Source organism: Tachyglossus aculeatus, chromosome 5 (assembly GCF_015852505.1).
Source record: "Tachyglossus aculeatus isolate mTacAcu1 chromosome 5, mTacAcu1.pri, whole genome shotgun sequence".
NCBI classification, from domain to species: Eukaryota; Metazoa; Chordata; class Mammalia; order Monotremata; family Tachyglossidae; genus Tachyglossus; species Tachyglossus aculeatus.
The window spans coordinates 34,753,256-34,776,417 of NC_052070.1; the positions used below are offsets into that span (position 1 = coordinate 34,753,256).

The 23,162-nt window shown below is 46.0% G+C and overlaps 1 protein-coding gene across 2 annotated transcripts in view; it reads right to left on the reverse strand.

The window, feature by feature from the left end:
- FOXJ3 (forkhead box J3) overlaps nt 1-23,162 on the reverse strand; it is a 195,039-nt gene that overhangs the window by 76,132 nt on the left and 95,745 nt on the right. For both annotated transcript variants that reach the window (XM_038746442.1, XM_038746441.1), the window contains exon 4: nt 23,067-23,141. In XM_038746442.1, coding sequence (XP_038602370.1) covers nt 23,067-23,141 — 75 coding nt within the window. The remainder of the gene's footprint in view (nt 1-23,066; nt 23,142-23,162) is intronic.

Consider the following 23,162-nt stretch of genomic DNA (forward strand, 5'->3'; position numbering starts at 1 on the left):
AATGAATATGTTTGTACGTATTTATTACTCTATTTTATTTGTACATATTTATTCTATTTTGTTAATATGTTTTGTTTTGTTGTCCGTCTTCCCCTTCTAGACTGTGAGCCCGCTGTCGGGCAGGGGCCGTCTCTCTTTGTTGCCAACTTGGACTTCCCAAGCGCTTAGTCCAGTACTCTGCACACAGTAAGCGCTCAACAAATACGATTGAATGAATGAATGAATACAATATAACACACATATTCCCGGGCCACAACAAGCTTAGCCTAGAGGGGAAGCTTTCAGTCTCGAGGGGGAAGGTCAGAGAACTTTCGCTTCTATTTTCCTCGAGCGCCGGGCTTGAATCTCTCTTGTTAGAATCTGCATTTGCTTTCTCTTCCATCAATCAATCAGTTCATTCATTCATTCAATCAATCGTGTTTATTGAGCGCTTACTGCGTGCGGAGCACTGTACTAAGCGCTCGGGAAGTACCAGTCGGCAACATATGGAGACGGTCCCTACCCGACAGCGGGCTCACAGTCTAGGAGGGGGAGACAGGCAACAAAACAGGTAGGCAGGTGTCAAAAATGTCAGAACAAATAGAATTAAAGCTAGATGCGCATCAATAACTACATATGTATAAGTAAAATAGAGTAATAAATCTATAAAAATACATATACAGGTGCTGTGGGGGGTGGGGAAGAGGTTGTATACATTGAGAGCTTACCGTGTGCAGACCACTCCACTAAGTGCTTGGGAAACTACAATATAAGGCATATCTATTCTATTTATTTTATTTTGCTAGTATGTTTGGTTTTGTTTTGGTTTCTTTAATGGCATTTACTAAGCGCTTACTATGTGCAAAGCACTGTTCTAAGAGCTGGGGGATACAAGGTGATCAGGTTGTCCCACAGGGGGCTCACAGTCTTAATCCCATTTTACAGATGAGGTAACTGAGGCACAGAGAAGTTAAATGGCTTGCCCAAGGCCCCATAGCTGACAAGTGGCGGAGCTGGGATTCGAACCCATCATCATCATCATCAATCATATTTATTGAGCGCTTACTGTGTGCAAAGCACTGTACTAAGCGCTTGGGAAGTACAAATTGGCAACATATAGAGACAGTCCCTACCCAACAGTGGGCTCACAGTCTAAAAGGGGGAGACGGAGAACAAAACCAAACATACTAACAAAATAAAATAAATACAATAGACATGTACAAGTAAAATAAATAAATAATATGGAACGCTTCACGAATTTGCCATGACCTCTGACTCCAAAGACCGGGCTCTTTCCACTGAGCCACGCTGCTTCAAATACAGAAATATATTGTTCTCTGTCTCCCCCTTTTAGACTGTGAGCCCACTGTTGGGTAAGGACTGTCTCTATATGTTGCCATCTTGTACTTCCCAGGCGCTTAGTCCAGTGCTCTGCACACAGTAAGCGCTCAATAAATACGACTGATTGATTGATTGATTGAATAGAACAGAGCTGGGAGACCCGTGACCTAACCACAACGAGCTTACAGCCTAGCAGGGGAAGGCCAGAGAGCTTTCCCTTCTATTTTCCTCGCGCAACGGACTTAAATCTCTCTCGGGAATTTGAATTTGCTTTCTCTTCAATCCCTCATACAAACCGAGCATGAATTGGCTCCTCTCCCCACGACAGACCTCCTCCTCCCCATCCCTCCCGCCCTACCTCCTTCCCCTCCCCACAGCACCTGTTTCTATGTTTGTACAGATTGATTCCTCTATTTATTTTACTTATACGCATTTACTGTTCTATTGATTTTGTTGATGATGTGCACCTAGCTTGAATTCTATTTGTTCCGACGACTTGACCCCTGTCCACGTGTTTGGCTTTGTCGTCCGTCTCCCCCTTCTAGGCTGTGAGCCCGCTGTCGGGTGGGGACCGTCTCTATCTGTTGCCGGCTTGTACTTCCCAAGTACAAGCACAGTAAGCGCTCAATAAATACGATTGAATGAATGAATAATAATAATAATAATAATGATGGCAGTTATTAGGCGCTTACTACGTGCAAAGCACTGTTCTAAGCGCTGGGGAGGTTACAAGGTAATCAGGCTGTCCCACGGGAGGCTCACAGTCTTAATCCTTCTAGACTGTGAGCCCACTGTTGGGTGGGGACCGTCTCTATATGTTGCCAACTTGTACTTCCCAAGTACAAGCACAGTAAACGCTCAATACGACTGAATGAATGAATAATAATAATAACAATGGCATTTATTTAGCGTTTACTATGTGCAAAGCACTGTTCTAAGCGCTGGGGAGGTTACAAGGTGATCAGGCTGTCCCACGGGAGGCTCACAGTCTTAATCCTTCTAGACTGTGAGCCCACTGTTGGGTGGGGACCGTCTCTATATGTTGCCAACTTGTACTTCCCAAGTACAAGCACAGTAAACGCTCAATACGACTGAATGAATGAATAATAATAATAACAATGGCATTTATTTAGCGTTTACTATGTGCAAAGCACTGTTCTAAGCGCTGGGGAGGTTACAAGGTGATCAGGCTGTCCCACGGGAGGCTCACAGTCTTAATCCTTCTAGACTGTGAGCCCACTGTTGGGTGGGGACCGTCTCTATATGTTGCCGACTTGTACTTCCCAAGTTCAAGAACAGTAAGCGCTCAATAAATACGATTGAATGAATGAATGAATAATAATAATAATAATAATAATGACGGCATTTATTAAGCGCTTACTATGTGCAAAGCACTGTTCTAAGCGCTGGGGAGGTTACAAGGTGATCAGGCTGTCCCACGGGAGGCTCACAGTCTTAATCCTTCTAGACTGTGAGCCCACTGTTGGGTGGGGACTGTCTCTATATGTTGCCAACTTGTACTTCCCAAGCGCTTAATACAGTGCTCTGCACACAGTAAGCGCTCAATAAAGACAATTGATTGATTGATTGATTAATCCCCATTTTACAGATGAGGTAACTGAAGCCCAGAGAAGTGAAGTGATTTGCCCGAAGTCACAGAGCTGGCAACTGGCGGAGCCGGGATTTGAACCCATGACCTCTGACTGCAAAGCCACACTGCTTCGCCTAATGAAGGAGCACTTACTGGGCACAGAGCACTGTACTAAGCGCTTGGGAGAGTACACTCTAACAGAGTCCCCCTCGTCCCCCTCTCCATCCCCCTCATCTTACCTCCTTCCCTTCCCCACAGCACCTGTATATATGTATATACGTTTGTACATATTTATTACTCTATTTATTTATTTATTTTACTCATACATATCTATTCTATTTATTTTATTTTGTTAGTATGCTTGGTTTTGTTCTCTGTCTCCTCCTTTTAGACTGTGAGCCCACTGTTGGGTAGGGACTGTCTCTAGATGTTGCCAACTTGGACTTCCCAAGCGCTTAGTACAGTGCTCTGCACACAGTAAGCGCTCAATAAATACGATCAATTGATTGATTGATTGAGTTGGCAGATATGTTCCCTGCCCTCAATGGGCGATGTTCTGGACTAATGGGAGGAGAACACTGATGGCCCACATCAGAACAGGAAGAAAGGAAAATTAGAAGGGCCGAGAAGATGGAGGGGGGCCTGAGGACGAGGAGGGTCCTGATGCTTCAGAAATTTATGAGAAGCAGCGTGGCTCAGTGGAAAGAGCCCGGGCTTTGGAGTCAGAGGTCATGGGTTCAAATCCCGGCTCGCCAACTGTAAGCTTGTGTGACTCTGGGCAAGTCACTTCACTTCTCTGGGCCTCAGTGACCTCATCTGGAAAATGGGGATGAAAACGGGTTGCCTCATCTGGAAAATGGGGATGAAAACTGTGAGCCCCCCGTGGGACAACCTGATCACCCTGTAACCCCCCCAGTGCTTAGAACCGTGCTTTGTGCATAGTAAGCGCTTAACAATCAATCAATCAATCGTATTTATTGAGCGCTTACTGTGTGCAGAACACTGTACTAAGCGCTTGGGAAGTACAAGTTGGCAACATAACGATTATTATTATATTATTTATTATTATTAAATCACGGACAGACCTACTTCTGAAACATAATCTAATTGGCATTAAGGGTCTTTTGGATACAGAAGTGTGGCTAATTGCCTACATACTAATAATGATGGCGTTTGTTAAGCGCTTACTATGTGTAAAGCACTGTTCTAAGCGCCGACATCCCCCAAAGCTGACTGTTTGGCACTTTGGGGGAAAACCCCTCTCTCTTCCTTCTCATTCATTATCTCTCCCTCTCTCTGAGTCTTTCCAGTCCATGGCTTCTCCCACCCCTCCGCTTGACAGCTGATTGCGGATCAGCTGTTGGGAGAGGGACGGGAAAAGAGGCGACTGTAATTCCATACGGCACTGTCGGATGGCATTTTAATGCTGGCCAAAAAGTGTCTGCCATTACTAATGATGGCATTTATTAAGCGCTTACTATGTGCAAAGCACTGCTCTAAGCACTGGGGAGGTTACACGGTGATCAGTCTCCTAGACTGCGAGCCCGCTGTTGGGGAGGGACCGTCTCTATATGTTGCCAACTTGGACTTCCCAAGCGCTTAGTACAGTGCTCTGCACACAGTAAGCGCTCAATAAATACGACTGAATTGAATGAATGACCCCCATTGACACAGTTACTTAACCCTGCAGGTAGGAGAATGCTACCTATTCTGCTCTTATAATAATAATAATAATGATGGCATTTATTAAGCGCTTACTGTGTGCAAAGCACTGTTCTAAGCGCTGGGGAGGTTACAAGGTGATCAGGTTGTCCCATGGTGGGCTCAAAGTCTTAATCCCCATTTTCCAGATGAGGTAACAGGCACAGAGAAGTTAAGTGACTTGCCCAAAGTCACACAGCTGACAATTGGTGGAGCCAGGATTTGGCCCCGTTGCTCACATCCAGCCAAGCAGGCATTCCTGCTCTCTTGTGAGCCCGTTCATTCATTCATTCATTCAATCGTACTTATTGAGCGCTTACTGTGTGCACAGCACCGTACTAAGCGCTTGGGAAGTCCAAATTGGCAACATAGAGAGACGGTCCCTACCCAACAGCGGGCTCACAGTCTAGAAGGGGGAGACAGAGAACAAAACAAAACATATAAGCAAAATGAAATAAATAGAATAAATATGCACAATATGCAAATTCATTCATTCATTCATTCAAGCGTATTTATTGAGCACTTAGTGTGCAAAGCACTGTACTTAGCACTTGGGAAGTCCAAGTTGGCAACATAGAGAGACGGTCCCTACCCAACAGCGGGCTCACAGTCTAGAAGGGGGAGACAGAGAACAAAACAAAACATAGTAGCAAAATGAAATAAACAGAATAAATATGCACAATATGCACATTCATTCATTCATTCAATCGTATTTATTGAGCGCTTACTGTGTGCAGAGCATTGTACTAAGCACTTGGGAAGTCCAAGTTGGCAACATGTAGAGACAGTCCCTACCCAACAGTGGGCTCACAGTCTAGAAGGGGAAGACAGACAACAAAACATATTAACAAAATAAAACAAATAGAATAAAATAAATTAATGAATAGAGTAATAAATACGTACAAACATATATACAGGTGCTGTGGGGAGGGGAAAGAGGTAAGGCAGGGGGGATGGAGAGGGGAGAGGAAGGAGGGGGCTACCCGTTGTTGGGTAGGGACCGTCTCTCGATGTTGACGACTTGTCCTTCCCAAGCGCTTAGTACAGTGCTCTGCACACAGTAAGCACTCAATAAATAGGATTGAATGAAGGAATGATGGTGGATGCCATTTTCCTGCAAGGGTCAGAGGCAGCCATCTGTCAGCCAGATGTCATGTCCCAGGAAGTCGGGCTGCTGCCCAAACCCGCCAACTCACTCATCAAATAAAGATTTGCCAGCCTCGTCAAGCCTGGACAATTCCGATCCATGCTTTTTTTTTTAATGGCATTTGTTATATAATAATAATAATGGTGGCATTTATTAAGCGCTTACTACGTGCAAAGCGCTGTTCTAAGCGCTGGGGAGGTTACACGGTGACCAGCTTGTCCCACGGGGGGCTCACGGTCAATCCCCCTTTTGCAGATGAGGGAACTGAGGCCCAGAGAAGTGAAGTGACTTGCTCAAAGTCACACAGCTGACAGTTGGCGGAGCCGGGACTTGAACCCATGACCTCTGACTCCAAAGCCCGGGCTTCCTATGCGCTAGGCACTCTGCTAAGCACTGGGGTAGATACAAACTAATCATGTTGGAAACAGTCCCTGGGGCTGACAGCCTTAATCCCCATTTTCCAGATGAGGCAACTGAGGCACAGTGAAGTGAAGTGACTTGCCCACGGTCACACAACAGACAAGTGGTGGAGCCAGGATTAGAACCCAGTTCCTTCAGACTCCTGAGCCTGTGCTCTATCCACTAGGCCATGCTGCTTCTCAGGCTTTTGATCCAGTGAGAATGATCCCGCCGGATCCCACTCAGAGGGAGTCAAGAAGATGCAGAGCTTTAGGAAAAAAGGTGGTGATAATAATAATGATGGTATTTGTTCAATCAATCAATCGATCGTGTTTATTGAGCGCTTACTGTGTGCAGAGCACTGGACTAAGCGCATGGGAAGTACAAGCTGGCAACATATAGAGACGGTCCCTACCCAACAGTGGGCTCACAGTCTAGAAGGGGGCTCGTACGCGCTTACTACATGCAAAGCACTGTTCTAAGCGCTGGGGAGGTTACAAGGTGATCACGTTGTCCCACGGGGGGCTCACAGTTTTAATCCCCATTTTCCAGATGAGGGAACTGAGGCACAGAAAAGTTCATAATAATAATAATAGATAGCATTTATTAAGCGCTTACTAAGTGCAAAGCACTGTTCTAAGCGCTGGGGAGGTTACAAGGTGATCAGATTGTCCCACGGGGGGCTCACGGTCTTAATCTCCATTTTACAGATGAGGGAACTGAGGTACAGAAAAGTTTAATAATAATAATAATAGATAGCATTTACTAAGCACTTACTATGTGCAAAGCACTGTTCTAAGAGCTGGGGAGGTTATAAAGTGATCAGATTATCCCACGGCGGGCTCACAGTTTTAATCCCCATTTTACAGATGAGGTAACAGGCACAGAAAAGTTAATAGTAATAATAATAATAATAGATAGCATTTATTAAGCACTTACTAAGTGCAAACCACTGTTCTAAGCACTGGGGAGGTTACAAGGTGATCAGATTGTCCCACGGGGGGCTCACAGTTTTAATCCCCATTTTACAGATGAGGTAACTGAGGCACAGAAAAGTTCATAATAATGATAATAATAATAGATAGCATTTATTAAGCGCTTATTATGTACAAATCACTGTTCTAAGTGCTGGGGAGGTTATAAGGTGACCAGATTATCCCACTGGGGGCTCACAGTTTTAATCCCCATTTTACAGATGAGGTAACTGAGGCACAGAAAAGTTAATAATAATAGACAGCATTTATTAAGCACTTACTATGTGCAAAGCACTGTTCTAAGCGCTGGGGAGGTTACAAGGTGATCAGGTTGTCCCACGGGGGGCTCACAATTTTAATCCCCATTTTACAGATGAGGTAACTGAGGCGCAGAAAAGTGAAGTGACTTGCCCAAAGTCAACCAGTTGACAGTTGGCGGAGCCGGGATTTGAACCCATGACCTCTGACTCCAAAGCCCGGGCTCTTTCCACTGAGCCACACTGCTTCACTAGGGACGCGGATACTCCTGGTACGGGAAAAGTCTAACTAAGGAAAACACACCTTCTGGAGATCAATACTCGGCTGTTCAGCTGATGGCAGACAGAGAGAGACAGAACGCGCTTCATTTTCCTCATCGACAGCAACCCAGCCTATTTGGGTAGGGACGGCCTCTATATGTTGCCAACTTGTACCTCCCAAGCGCTTAGTACAGTGCTCTGCACGCAGTAAACGCTCAATAAACACAGCTGAATGAATGAACAGTATTCGGTCAAAGGGGCCGCTGGCCTGACGCCTCGGAAGGTCGACCTGCATATATGGATATATGTTTGTACACATTTCTTACTCTATTTATTTATTTATTTTACTTGTACATATCTATTTATTTTATGTTATTTTATTTATTTGTTTGTTTGTTTGTTTGTTTATTTATTTTATTTTATTTTGTTAGTATGTTTGGTTTGGTTCTCCGTCTCCCCCTTCTAGACTGTGAGCCCACTGTTGGGTAGGGACCGTCTCTAGATGTTGCCAACTTGGACTTCCCAAGCGCTTAGTACAGTGCTCTGCACACAGGAAGCGCTCAACAAATACGACTGATTGATTGACTGACCGGCTGACCTCCACAGGGCAGCTTTAAACCGTTTCGCGGAGCAGTCTTGACGAACCCCAAAGGTGAGTGAAATCCACGCTTAGGCCACAGTCACTAACGTCTTGGAAAGCCGGAATCCGATTCCAAACGCCCTCGGAAAATTAGACCATCTTTAAAACAGAGGAGCGAATTCAGGAGACACGAGTGAGCAGAGGGGCACTGAACCCCTCGTCCCCCCTCCATCCCCCTCATCTTACCTCCTTCCCTTCCCCACAGCACCTGTATATATGTTTGTACATATTTATTACTTTATTTATTTTACCTGTACATATCTATTCTATTTATTTTATTTTGTTAGTATGTTTGGTTTTGTTCTCTGTCTCCCTCTTTTAGACTGTGGGTAGGGACTGTCTCTATATGTTGCCAACTTGGACTTCCCAAGCGCTTAGTCCAGTGCTCTGCACACAGTAAGCGCTCAATAAATACGATTGATTGATTGATTGATTGATTGAACCCACAATAACACAACCAGGGAGCACCCATCGAACTTTGAGGGGGGCAGATTTGCGATAAACCAGAAAAAGGCCGCTCTCGACCTGCTCAGTGAAAAGGCCTTTGGGATTTACCGCCTCGGAACGCCGTGCGGGCCAAAAGTAAGTTTTGGCCATAGTAAGCGCTCAATAAATCATCAATGATGAAGATGATGAAGTACTCAAAAAACAAGGTTTTACATCCGCTGACGGTAAATCTGTTACGGGACACTGGAAGGAAAAGTTGGAGATGGGAGAAAGATCTGCTTGACTTCAGATAAAGTCCTGCTATCAGAAAGGGCATTTCTAACCATCATTCATTCATTCAATCGGATTTAGTGAGCGCTTACTGTGTGCAGGGCACTGGACTAAGCGCTTAGCATCATCAGCAGCAGCAGTATTTATTGAGCACTTACCACGTACAGAGAGATTATATCATGCATCCAAGCATCACAGTGCTACTGATGAAAATAAACTACAATATTGAAGTATTGACGGAAATATCATCAATCGTATTTATTGAGCGCTTACTGTGTGCAGAGCACTGTACTAAGCGCTTGGGAAGTACAAGTTGGCAACATATAGAGACAGTCATCATCATCATCATCATCAATCGTATTTATTGAGCGCTTAGTATGTGCAGAGCACTGTACTAAGCGCTTGGGAAGTACAAATTGGCAACATATACAGTCCCTACCCCCCAGTGGGCTCACAGTCAATAATGGTATTTGTTAAGTGCTTACTATGTGCCAAGCAGTATACTAAGCGCTGGGGTGGATACGAGCCAATCGGGTTGGACTCAGTCCCTGTAGTAATAATAATAATAATAATAATAATAATAATAATAATAATGGTATTTGTTAAGCGCTTACTATGTGCAAAGCACTGTTCTAAGCACTGGGGATAATAATAATAATAGTATTTAGTGAGCGCTTACTGTGTGCAGAGCACTGGACTAAGCGCTTAGCATCATCAGCAGCAGTATTTATTGAGCACTTACCACGTACAGAGAGAAATTATATCATGCGTCCAAGCATCCCAGTGCTACTAATGAAAATAAACTACAATATTGAAGTATTGACAGAAATATCATCAATCGTATTTATTAAGCGCTTACTGTGTGCAGAGCACTGTACTAAGCGCTTGGGAAGTACAAGTTGGCAACATATAGAGACAGTCCCTGCCCACCAGTGGGCTCACAGTCAATAATGGTATTTGTTAAGTGCTTACTATGTGCCAAGCAGTATACTAAGCGCTGGGGTGGACACGAGCCAATCGGGTTGGACTCAGTCCCTGTAGTAATAATAATAATAACAATAATAATAATAGTATTTGTTAAGCGCTTACTATGTGCAAAGCACTGTTCTAAGCGCTGGGGATAATAATAATAATAATAGTATTTAGTGAGCGCTTACTGTGTGCAGAGCACTGGACTAAGCGCTTAGCATCATCATCAGCAGTATTTATTGAGCACTTAGCACGTACAGAGAGAAATTATATTATGCACCCAAGCATCATAGTGCTACTAATGAAAATAAACTACAATATTGAAGTATTGACAGAAATATGATGATGATGATGATAATAATGGTATTTGTTAAGTGCTTACTATGTGTCAAGCAGTATACTAAGCGCTGGGGTGGATACGAGCCAATCGGGTTGGACTCAGTCCCTGTAGTAATAATAATAATAATAATAATAATAATGGTATTTGTTAAGCGCTTACTATGTGCAAAGCACTGTTCTAAGCACTGGGGATAATAATAATAATAGTACTTGTTAAGCGCTTACTATGTGCAAAGCACTGTTCTAAGCGCTGGGGGGGATACAAGGTGATCAGGTTGCCCCGAGTTGGGCTCACAGTCATCATCCCCATCTTCCAGATGAGGTAACTGAGGCTCCGAGAAGTGAAGTGACTTGCCCAAGGTCACACAGCAGACATGTGGCAGAGCCTGGATTTGAACCCATGACCTCTGACTCCAAAGCCCGGGCTCCTTCCACTGAGCCACGCTGCTCCCCTTACTGAGCCACACTGTTCCTGTCCCACATGGGGCTCACGGTCTCAATCCCCATTTAGCAGATGAGGGAACTGAGGCACAGAGAGGTGAAGTGACTTGCTCCAAGTCACACAGCAGACGTGGCGGGGGTGGGATTAGAATCCATGACCTTCTGACCCCCAGGCCCAAGCTCTAGCCACAGTGCCATGCTGCAACTAATCATTAGACTGTGAGCCCGTCGTGGGCAGGGACTGTCTCTATTTGCTGCTGAACTGTACTTTCCAAGCGTTTAGTACAGTGCTCTGCACACAGTAAGCGCTCAATAAATACGACTGCATGACTGAATGAAATATAACAGTGAACAGCCGAGTGATCCGACCATACTCACCATCTTCAGCACATTGCTACAGCAATGCAAAGGCGAGCCCGCTGTTGGGTAGGGACCGTCTCTAGATGTTGCCAACTTGTTCTTCCCAAGCGCTTAGTACAGTGCTCTGCACACAGTAAGCGCTCAATAAATACGATCGAATGAATGAATGAATGCACACCGTAAGCACTCAATACATTCAGCGTGGCCCAGTGGAAAGAGCCCGGGCTTTGGAGTCAGAGGTCATGGGTTCAAATCCCGGCTCTGCCAACTGTCAGCTGGGTGACTTTGGGCAAGTCACTTCACTTCTCTGGGCCTCAGTTCCCTCATCTGTGAAATGGGGATAAAGACTGTGACCCCCCCCAGTGGGACAACCTGATCACCTTGTAACCTCCCCCAGTGCTTAGAACAGTGCTTTGCACATAGTAAGCGCTTAACAAATGCCATCACCATCATCTCTGTTAAAATAAACCCCAACTAAAAACGATGGAGAGAATTTTCTGAGAAAAATCAAAAAACGCTATCCCTTGTCTTCCTGACCTGCCTTGTAAAAACAAAAAAAAAAAAACTCCATTTTAAGAGGAGGCTAACACCAAACTGAGAGGCAATGGGGGATTCAGTCATTCATTCAATCGTATTTATTGAGCGCTTACTGTGTGCAGAGCACTGGACTAAGCGCTTGGGAAGTACAGGTTGGCAACATATTCATTCATTCATTCATTCAATCGTATTTATTGAGCGCTTACTGTGTGCAGAGCACTGGACTAAGCGCTTGGGAAGTACAAGTTGGCAACATATACAGTCCCTACCCAACAACGGGCTCACAGTCTAGAAGGGGGAGACGGACAACGAAACAAAACACGGGTGTCAAGTCGTCAGAACAAACAGAATTAAAGCGAAACGCACACAAAATAAATAGAATACATTCCCAAATAAAGACAGCAAAACTTGGTCTTTTCTTCACCTTCTTCCAAATCAGTTACTTTTCCGGCTTTTAGAAACATTCAACTGATTTAAGTGGCGCGTTTGCCCAGGCCTGAATGCAAATAATTTCATTAGGACTAAAAGTGATGACGGCCTGCCCACCGTTCAAAAACAAAACAAGACGGTCAAACACAATAAAAATAAATGCGGGCCCAGTCTAAGGGGGAATTACAACGGTATTGGCAAAATCCGGGTTTGTTCTTTTATGGAGTTTTTTCCTCCACCCGGGCTTCGCTTCCATATTCAGTGTCCCCTTAGAGATATCGCTGTTCGTTTCAACCAACTCCGCCTGCCTGATCTGAAGACATATTGTACATATTTACTATTCCATTTATTTTATTTTGTTAATAAGTTTTGTTTTGTTGTCTGTCTCCCCCCTCTAGATTGTGAGCCCACTGTTGCGTAGGGACTGTCTCTAGATGTTGCCAACTTGGACTTCCCAAGCGCTTAGTACAGTGCTCTGCACACAGTAAGCGCTCAATAAATACAATTGAATGAATGAATGAGTGAATATGTTGCCAACTTGTACTTCCCAAGCGCTTAGTCCAGTGCTCTGCACACAGTAAGCGCTCAATAAATACGATTGAATGAATGAATGAATATGTTGCCAACTTGGACTTCCCAAGCGCTTAGTCCAGTGCTCTGCACACAGTAAGCGCTCAATAAATACGATTGAATGAATGAATGAATAAAAATAAATCCAGGCCCAGTCTAATGGGGAATTACACGGTATTGGCAAAATCCGGGTTTGTTCTTTTATGAAGTTTTTTCCTCCACCTGGGCTATGCTTCCATATTCAGTGTCCCCTGGTTCATTTCAACCAACTCCGCCTGCCTGATCTGAAGACATATTGTACACATTTACTATTCTATTTATTTTATTTTGTTAATCTGGTTCGTTTTGTTGTCTGTCTCCCCCTTCTAGATTGTGAGCCCGCTGTTGCGTAGGGACTGTCTCTATAGGTTGCCGACTTGGACTTCCCAAGCGCTTAGTACAGTGCTCTGCATTCATTCACTCAATCGCATTTATTGAGCACTTACTGTGTGCAGAGCACTGGACTAAGAGCTTGGGAAGTACAAGGTGGCAGCATATGGAGATGGTCCCTACCCAACAGTGGGCTCCCAGTCTAGAAGAGGGAGATAATCATTCATTCATTCAATCGTATTTATTGAGCACTTACTGTGTGCAGAGCACTGGACTAAGCGCTTGGGAAGTACAAGGTGGCAGCATATGGAGACGGTCCCTACCCAACAGCAGGCTCACAGTCTAGAAGAGGGAGATAATCAATCATTCATTCAATAGTATTTATTGAGCACTTACTGTGTGCAGAGCACTGGACTAAGCACTTGGGAAGTACAAGGTGGCAGCATATAGAGATGGTCCCTACCCAACAGCGGGCTCACAGTCTAGAAGAGGGAGATAATCAATCATTCATTCAATAGCATTTACTGAGCACTTACTGTGTGCAGAGCACTGGACTAAGCGCTTGGGAAGTACAAGGTGGCAGCATATAGAGACAGTCCCTACCCAACAGCCGGGTAACAGTCTAGAAGAGGGAGATAATCAATCATTCATTCATTCAATCGTATTTATTGAGCACTTACTGTGTGCAGAGCACTGTACCAAGCGCTTGGGAAGTCCAAGTCGGCAACATATAGAGACAGTCCCTACGCGACAACGGGCTCCCAGTCTAGAAGGGGGAGATAATCATTCATTCATTCATTCACTCATTCATTTGTATTTATTGAGTGCTCACTGGGTGCAGAGCACCGTACCAAGCGCTTGGGAAGTCCAAGTACACAGTAATCGGTCAATAAATACGACTGAAAGAATGAATGAATGAAAGACACTTGAGGAGTCATTTCATCCCCGCCCCACGGGATTTTCCGTGCGCCCCACCGATGAAAGACACTTGAGGATTCATTTCATCCCCGCCCCACGTGATTTTCCGGGAGCCCCACCGCTCCGCTCCTTGCTTATTTTGGCTCCGAGACTGGAGGTCAGAAACAGTAGATGCGGAAGAGTGGACAGAGGCCGGCTGGAGGACCGTCCCCCCCGCTGCCACGTTTGGAATGAATGACGGTTCGCTCGAGCTGATTCATTCATTCGATCGGATTTATTGAGCGCTTACTGTGTGCAGAGCACTGTACTGAGCGCTTGGGGAGTCCAAGTTGGCAACATTATGACTTCAGCTTCCTGACGATAAACCACAACTATGGGAGGAGAGTCCCCAGAGTACTCTGGTAAAAGCACAGAAAATCACCCCAGCCGCCCCCACCCACTTCCGCGTGCCCTGCACATATTTATTACTCTATTTATTTATTTATTTCACTTGTACATATCTATTCTATTTATTTTATTTTGTTAGTATGCTTGGTTTTGTTCTCTGTCTCCCCCTCTTAGACTGTGAGCCCACTGTTGGGTAGGGACTGTATCTATATGTTGCCAACTTGGACTTCCCAAGCGCTTAGTCTAGTGCTCTGCACACAGTAAGCGCTCAATAAATACAATTGATTGATTGATTGATTGCAAACTCCCAAACTCAGAATAGCCTGCTATTGGGTAGGGACCGTCTAAGTTGCCAACTTGTACTTCCCAAGCGCTTAGTACAGTGCTCTGCACACAGTAAGCGCTCAATAAATACGATTGAATGAATGAATGTTGGGTAGGGACCATCTCTATATGTTGCCAACTTGTACTTGCCAAGCGCTTAGTACAGTGCTCTGCACACAGTAAGCGCTCAATAAATACGATTGAATGAATGAATGTTGGGTAGGGACTATCTCTATACGTTGCCAAATTGTACTTCCCAAGCGCTTAGTACAGTGCTCTGCACACAGTAAGAGCTCAATAAATACAACTGAATGAATTTAGCTTTAATTCTATTTGTTCTGATGACACCTGTCCACATGTTTTGTTGTCTGTCTCCCCCTTCTAGACTGTGAGCCCACTGTTGGGTAGGGACCGTCTCTATAAGTTGCCAACGTGTACCTCCCAAGCGCTTAGTACAGTGCTCTGCACACAGTAGGCGCTCAATAAATACGACTGAATGAATGAATCAATCAACCCTTCATCATCATCAATCGTATTTATTGAGCGCTTACTATGTGCAGAGCACAGTACTAAGCGCTTGGGAAGTACAAGAGGCCTGGCGGATGAGTACGACGGAGCTCCTTGACTTTAGGTGGGTTTCCTGCAGTCCCGATTCACAGTTGTTCACGCTGCGGTCTATTTTTTTCTTTAAACCACAAAAGCAGCGGCTGTGTTGTGCGGAATCGGGCTTTATTGCCGCTTCTCCTCCCTTTGCGCGGGCCGGACGCCTGCTGAGCTTCTTGCCCCTCATGCCCAGCCGTCCTGGGGCCCCGTCTCACACAGTCCGGCCCACGTCATCCCCCGGGCCTGGAATGCCCTCCCTCCGCCCATCCGCCAAGCTCGCTCTCTTCCCCCCTTCAAGGCCCTGCTGAGAGCTCACCTCCTCCAGGAGGCCTTCCCACACTGAGCCCCTTCCTTCCTCTCCCCCTCTCCATCCCCCCATCTTACCTCCTTCCCTTCCCCACAGCACCTGTATAGATGTATATATGTTTGTACAGATTTATTACTCTATTTATTTATTTATTTTACTTGTACATATCTATTCTATTTATTTTATTTTGTTAGTATGTTTGGTTTTGTTCTCTGTCTCCCCCTTTTAGACTGTGAGCCCGCTGTTGGGTAGGGACTGTCTCTATATGTTGCCAATTTGTACTTCCCAAGCGCTTAGTACAGTGCTCTGCACATAGTAAGCGCTCAATAAATACAATTGATGATGATGACAACCCGCTGCCCGCTCTTTACTGAGACGACAGGGTGGCGTCTTTTTTTGTTGTTTCAATTTTGCATTTTTTCATTCAGTCCTATTTACTGAGCGCTGACTGTGCGCAGAGCACTGCGCTAAGCGCTTGGGAAGTCCAAGTTGGCAACATCTAGAGCCAGTCCCTTTGTCCTTTTTTCCTCCCCCCCTTTTGCAGGCCAGCAGAGACCCACTCTTCCAGTTTCAAAACTGTCTTGGAAACTCCTTATGTATTTCTTCCCAATTGTGACTATTGTTTTTGGTAAAGCGCTGATTACATTCATTCATTCAGTCGTATTTATTGAGCGCTGACTGTGCCCAGAGCACTGTGCCAAGCGCTTGGGAAGTACAAGTTGGTAACATCTAGAGCCGGTCCCTTTGTCCTTTTTTCCTCCCCCCTTTTGCAGGCCAGCAGAGACCCACTCTTCCAGTTTCAAAACTGTCTTGGAAACTCCTTATGTATTTCTCCCCAACTGTGACTATTGTTTTTGGTAAAGCGCTGATTACATTCATTCAGTCGTATTTATTGAGTGCCAACGGTGTGCACAGCACTGTACTAAGAGCTTGGGAAGTCCAAGTTGGCAACATATAGAGACGGTCCCTTTGTCCTTTTTTCCTCCCCGCTTTTGCAGGCCAGCAGAGACCCACTCTTCCAGTTTCAAAACTGTCTTGGAAGCTCCTTATGTATTTCTCCCCAGTTGTGACTGTGGTTTTTGGTAAAGCGCCGATTACATTCATTCATTCAATCGTATTTATTGAGCGCTGACTGTGTGCAGAGCACTGTGCTAAGTGCTTGGGAAGTCCAAGTTGGCAACATCTAGAGCCGGTCCCTTTGTCCTTTTTTCCTCCCCCGTTTTGCAGGCCAGCAGAGACCCACTCTTCCAGTTTCCAAACTGTCTTGGAAACTCCTTATGTATTTCTCCCCAGTTGTGACTGTGGTTTTTGGTAAAGCGCTGATTACATTCATTCATTCAGTCGTATTTATTGAGCGCTGACTGTGTGCAGAGCACTGCGCTAAGCACTTGGGAAGTCCAAGTTGGCAACATCTAGAGCCGGTCCCTTTGTCCTTTTTTCCTCCCCCCTTTGCAGGTCAGCAGAGACCCACTCTTCCAGTTTCAAAACTGTCTTGGAAACTCCTTATGTGTTTCTCCCCAACTGTGACTATTGTTTTTGGTAAAGCGCTGATTACATTCATTCATTCAGTCGTATTTACTGAGCGCTGACTGTGTGCAGAGCACTGTGCTAAGCGCTTGGGAAGTCCAAGTTGGCAACATATAGAGCCGGTCCCTTTGTCCTTTTTTCCTCCCCCGTTTTGCAGGCCAGCAGAGACCCACTCTTCCAGTTTCAAAACTGTCTTGGAAACTCCTTATGTATTTCTCCCCAATTGTGACTATTGTTTTTGGTAAAGCGCTGATTACATTCATTCATTCAGTCGTATTTATTGAGCGCTGACTGTGTGCAGAGCACTGTGCTAAGCGTTGGGAAGTCCAAGTTGGCAACAAATAGAGCCGGTCCCTTTGTCCTTTTTTCCTCCCCCCTTTTGCAGGCCAGCAGAGACCCACTCTTCCAGTTTCCAAACTGTCTTGGAAACTCCTTATGTATTTCTCCCCAGTTGTGACTGTGGTTTTTGGTAAAGCGCTGATTACATTCATTCATTCATTTTTTCCTCCCCCCTTTTGTAGGCCAGCAGAGACCCACTCTTCCAGTTTCAAAACTGTCTTGGAAACTCCTTATGTATTTCTCCCCAATTGTGACTATTGTTTTTGGTAAAGCGCTGATTACATTCATTCATTCAGTCGTATTTATTGAGCGCTGACTGTGTGCAGAGCACTGTGCTAAGCGTTGGGAAGTCCAAGTTGGCAACAAATAGAGCCGGTCCCTTTGTCCTTTTTTCCTCCCCCGTTTTGCAGGCCAGCAGAGACCTACTATTCCAGTTTCAAAACTGTCTTGGAAACTCCTTATGTATTTCTCCCCAGTTGTGACTGTGGTTTTTGGTAAAGCACTGATTACATTCATTCATTCAGTCGTATTTATTGAGCGCTGACTGTGCGCAGAACACTGTACTAAGCGCTTGGGAAGTCCAAGTTGGCAACATATAGAGACAGTCCCTTTGTCTTTTTTTCCTCCCCCCTTTTGCAGGCCAGCAGAGACCCACTCTTCCAGTTTCCAAAAGTTGGCAACATCTAGAGACGGTCCCTACCCAACAGCGGGCTCACAGTCTAGAAGGGGGAGACAGACAACAAGGCAAAACATACTAACAAAATAAAATGAATAGAATAAATATGTACAAGTAAAATAGAGTAATAAATACGTACAAACATATATACATCTATACAGGTGCTTTGGGGAAGGGAAGGAGGTAAGGCAGGGGAGAGGAAGGAGGAGGCTCAGTGTGGGAAGGCCTCCTGGAGGAGGTGAGCTCTCAGTAGGGCTTTGAAGGGAGGAAGCGCTCAATAAATACGACTGAATGAAAGGAAGGGAGCTGGCTTGGCGGATGTGTGGAGGGAGGGCATTCCGGGCCAGGGGGAGGACGAGGGCCGGGGGTCGATGGCGGGACAGGCGAGAACGAGGCCCGGTGAGGAGATTAGCAGCGGAGAAGCGGAGGGTGCGGGCTGGGCTGGAGAAGGAGAGAAGGGAGGGGAGGTAGGAAGGGGCGAGGGGATGGACAGCCTTGAAGCCCAGCGTGAGGAGTTTCTCCCTGATGCGCAGGTTGATCGGTAGCCACTGGAGATTTTTGAGGAGGGGAGTACCATGCCCAGAGCGTTTCTGCACAAAGATGATCCGAACGTTTCATTCCCGAGCGTTAGCTGGAGCCCAGCCCCGCTGCCAGGCCCCTATTTCAGATGGTTATCTGGGGATGGCAAAGGCGCTGCTTGCTCTGCCCTCCTCCCTAACCCTCTTCTGATTTCCTGCCCGAGCATCTGCGGCGCTGCCAGGGTTCTCCCCGTCTCACCACACTCCGGCAGCTTCCCCTTGCAGCCCCCTCGGAGGAATTCCCCTCCCTCCCACACCTATCCTGGCTGCGAGGAGGTTGCGGAGGGAGGGTGCCTGGGCACTCGTGAGCCATTCTGCAAGAGGGCTGGCATCGACCGAAAACGGCGTCTGCGCCGCCCGGTTTTAGTCTGACCCGGCCTTTTCGCCAAGCTACGGGTGGCCGGCAAATGCCAAGACGGCAAACCGCTATCCGGAAGGATAAGCCGCTGGAATAAACAGGGGGTTTCCAGGCTTTGAGCCCGCTGTTGGGTAGGGACCGTCTCTACGTGTTGCCAACTTGTACTTCCCAAGTGCTTAGTACCGTGCTCTGCACATAGTAAGCGCTCAATATGACTGAATGAATGAGTTGAGAGAAAATAATAATAATAATAAATGGCATTTATTAAGCGCTTACTATGTGCAAAGCACTGTTCTAAGCGCTGGGGAGGTTACAAGGTGGTCAGGTTGTCCCACGGGGGGCTCCCAATCTTAATAATAATAATAATAACAATAGTAGTGGTATTTGTTAAGGGCTTATTATGTGCTAAGCACTGGAGTAGAAACAAGGTAGTTGGGTCGGACACAATTATTCTCGTCCCACGTGGGGCTCATGGTCTTAACCCCCATTTTACAGATGAGGGAACTAAGGCCCAGAGAAGTTAAGAGACTTGCCCGAAGTCACACAGCTGACAGTTGGCAGAAGCGGGATTTGAACCCATGACCTCTGACTCCAAAGCCCGGGCTCTTTCCACTGAGCCACGCTGCTTCTCTTAAATGCTTCGGAACCCCATGAAATGAGTGTCTAGGGTGATCAAACAATCAATCAATCATATTTATTGAGCGCTTACTGTGTGCAGAGCACTGTACTAAGCGCTTGGGAGGTACAAGTTGGTAACATATAGAGACAGTCCCTACCCAACAGTGGGCTCACAGTCTAAAAGTGGTCTTCAAGTGCTTAGTACAGTGCTCTGCACACAGTAAGCACTCAATCCCCCACCTCCATCCCCCCCGCCTTACCTCCTTCCCTTCCCCACAGCACCTGTATATGTGTATATATGTTTGTACGGATTTATTACTCTATTTATTTATTTATTTTACTTGTACATATCTATTCTATTTATTTTATTTTGTTAATATGTTTGGTTTTGTTCCCTGTCTCCCCCTTCTAGACTGTGAGCCCACTGTTGGGTAGGGACCGTCTCTATATGTTGCCAATTTGTCCTTCCCAAGCGCTTAGTACAGTGCTCTGCACACAGTAAGCGCTCAATCAATACAATTGATTGATTGATTGATTGAATGAATGAATGAATGAATCTCCCAGTGAGTGCTTCTGGAGAAAGGAGGCAGGGTAACTTTTGTCCACTTCTGGGGCTAAAAAATCTAGGAGTCAGAGGATGTGGGGTCTAATCCTGGCTCCACCACATGTCTGCTGTGTGACCTTGGGCAAGTCGCTTCACTTTCCTGGGCCTCGGTTACCTCATCTGTAAAATGGGGGTTAAGCCCATGAGCCCCATGTGGGACGAGGACTGCGTCCGACCCAACTACCTTGTTAACACTCCAGTGCTTAGCACATAATAAGCGCTTCACAAATACCACTACTATTGCTATTATTATTATTATTATTATTAAGAGCTTCAGAGGATGACTGGAAGAACAAGATTTTCAGAATGATCGCTTAAAGGCCACAAAATATTTTGCACTGCATCAAAGAACTCAATTCTATTTTGAACAAAGAATATGTGTGGCGAGACAGCAGAAGGAACAGATCTGCAGGAAAGCAAACTGAAACACCGCTACACTAACTTAGAGAAACTAATCATAGACCAAAACGGCAGGCAGACAGTAATAACTCCTCTACAGAAAGGGGCGCTTAGTACAGTGCTCTGCACACAGTAAGCGCTCAATAAATACGACTGAATGAATGAATGAATCATCATCAATCGTATTTATTGAGCGCTTACTGTGTGCAGAGCACTGTACTAAGCGCTTGGGAAGTACAAATTGGCAACATATAGAGACAGTCCCTACCCAACAGTGGGCTCACAGTCTAAAAAATGAATGAATGAATGCCAGAACAGAATACAGCACTCCGCGCTAAGTGTTAGGAGGCAACGTATTTTCAATCTTCCTAAATATTTTTCCCATTTTTAACTTCATCATCGGCAATATTAAGCTAGCTGCAGTTCACCCACATCTAAACACGTCGGCAGGAAGCCAGGATATTAAAAAAAAAAGAGAGAGACAGACAGAGAAAAAGGGGAAAAAAAAATGCAGGCAGACAAGGAGATGTGTCTAAGCCGGGTGACTCTACTTTTCAAGGGTTTGCACTGAGAAGTAACTCCAGAGCAAAATATCCCTCATCCACCATTATCCTTACAACTGACATACCCACTTCCAGGAATCTGCTCCAGGATATCCCCACTCCGACACATTTAAAAATAACTTTACTCCCTTGAGATTTCTTTGATTTCTCGTCTTGATTTAAAATTTTCTGCCTGCCTTATGTCTCTCTCCACCAACTCCTTCAGTGAGGATCGGGCTTTTCTGGAGTGCAGGGACACGGCGGGAACTCCTGAGCCGCGGGTGAATAATCCCCGATTTCAGAAGGCATGGTTCTCTACGTCGGGGAGTTTTTGAAAACCAGTATTCTCCTGAGATCACTTCAACGAGGGATGGAAACCGTACAGATTTACTCTGTTTGCTCCAAAATTACACTCCGGCAACAATACGGAAGAGAAGGGAACACGTGCACGATCATAATTAAGTGAATATTCTGTTTACAGCAGAAAGAGCCCTGTAAGCGTCGTATGGCCCGAAAAGGTCCAGCAACAATACGGAAGAGAAGGGAACACGTGCACGATCATAATTAAGTAAATATTCTGTTTATAGAAGGAAAAGCCCCGTAAGCATCGCATAGCCCGAAAAAGTCATGGGACGGGGGTAAAGGCTGCCCCCGCCCCCGGGAACTCAACACATTTTTATAATGAAATCTGAAGTTGGGCTGAAAGCAGGGCCGTCCCTAAAGGACACAGGAACATGGACACATTACCTCCGCCAACTGTCGGCTGTGTGACTTTGGGCAAGTCACGTAACTTCTCTGGACCTCATTACCTCATCTGTAAAATGGGGATGAAGACTGTGAACCCCCCGTGGGACAACCTGATCACCTTGTAACCTCCCCAGCGCTTAGAACAGCGCTTTGCCCAAAGTAAGCGTTTAATAAATGCTATCATTAGTAATGGCAGACACCTTTCAGCCAGCATTAAAATGCCATCCGACAGTGCCGTATGGAATTACAGTCGCCTCTTTCCCCGTCCCTCTCCCGACAGCTGATCCGCAATCAGCTGTCAAGCGGAGGGGTGGGAGAAGCAAAGGACTGGAAAGACTTCGGAGCAGTTGCACTTCCCCCGGTCAGTCGGGCCCAGAGCCGAGGACGGCAAACATGTCACGGTCGTCGGGACCTGGCTGCGTGGCGGACCCTTCGCGTACCCACAAACGTAATTTCAGGGTGGGCACGACTGGAATCGCTCCAAAAAACAAGACTCCACTATCTGCCTCCTTTGAAACGGGTCCCGCGGCCTCGGAGGGAGGCTGAGGTAGTCTCACAAACACCTCATCCGCAGAGAAGGGAAACTTAAGGGCACAATCCGCCCGGCACGGAATCGGCACCGGGCCGCGACTCGTCTGTCCTTATCGGCGGGAGACTCCATGGCCATTCTTTCCAAAGTCTAACACCGCGCTGGCATTCCTTGGAAACAACGGATTCTTTTATATACGCGTAACTGAATGCGGGGGGAGCCTTTCGCTTCTCAGCTCCGCCGCATGCTCCTGAGGGGAGAAATATGTCTTCCCCTCCGTTCCCCTCCCACACGAGTTCTGATCACGGCGCGGCGCCCCTGACCTAATGAATCCGGCCCATGGAAGCGTCCCCCGGGTCTTTCCATTCATCCCGTCTACTTCTCGGTACGTCAAACGTGACCCCGGAGACATCGGATATCGGAAACAGGCCGCTTATCTTTGCAGGAGTCCATCACATTCCACTTAAGCGGAAAGGGGGGGGACCCTGGAGATATCAGATATTGGAAACAGGCCTCTTATCTTTGCAGGAGTCCATCACATTCCACTTAAGTGGAAGGGGGGGGGGGGGGACAACAAAATAAATCTTACCTTTCCGGGGTCATCCTTGGATCGAGGCACTTTAAGGAAACACTTGTTCAGAGAAAGGTTGTGTCGTATGGAATTCTGAAATTGAGAGGGCAAACG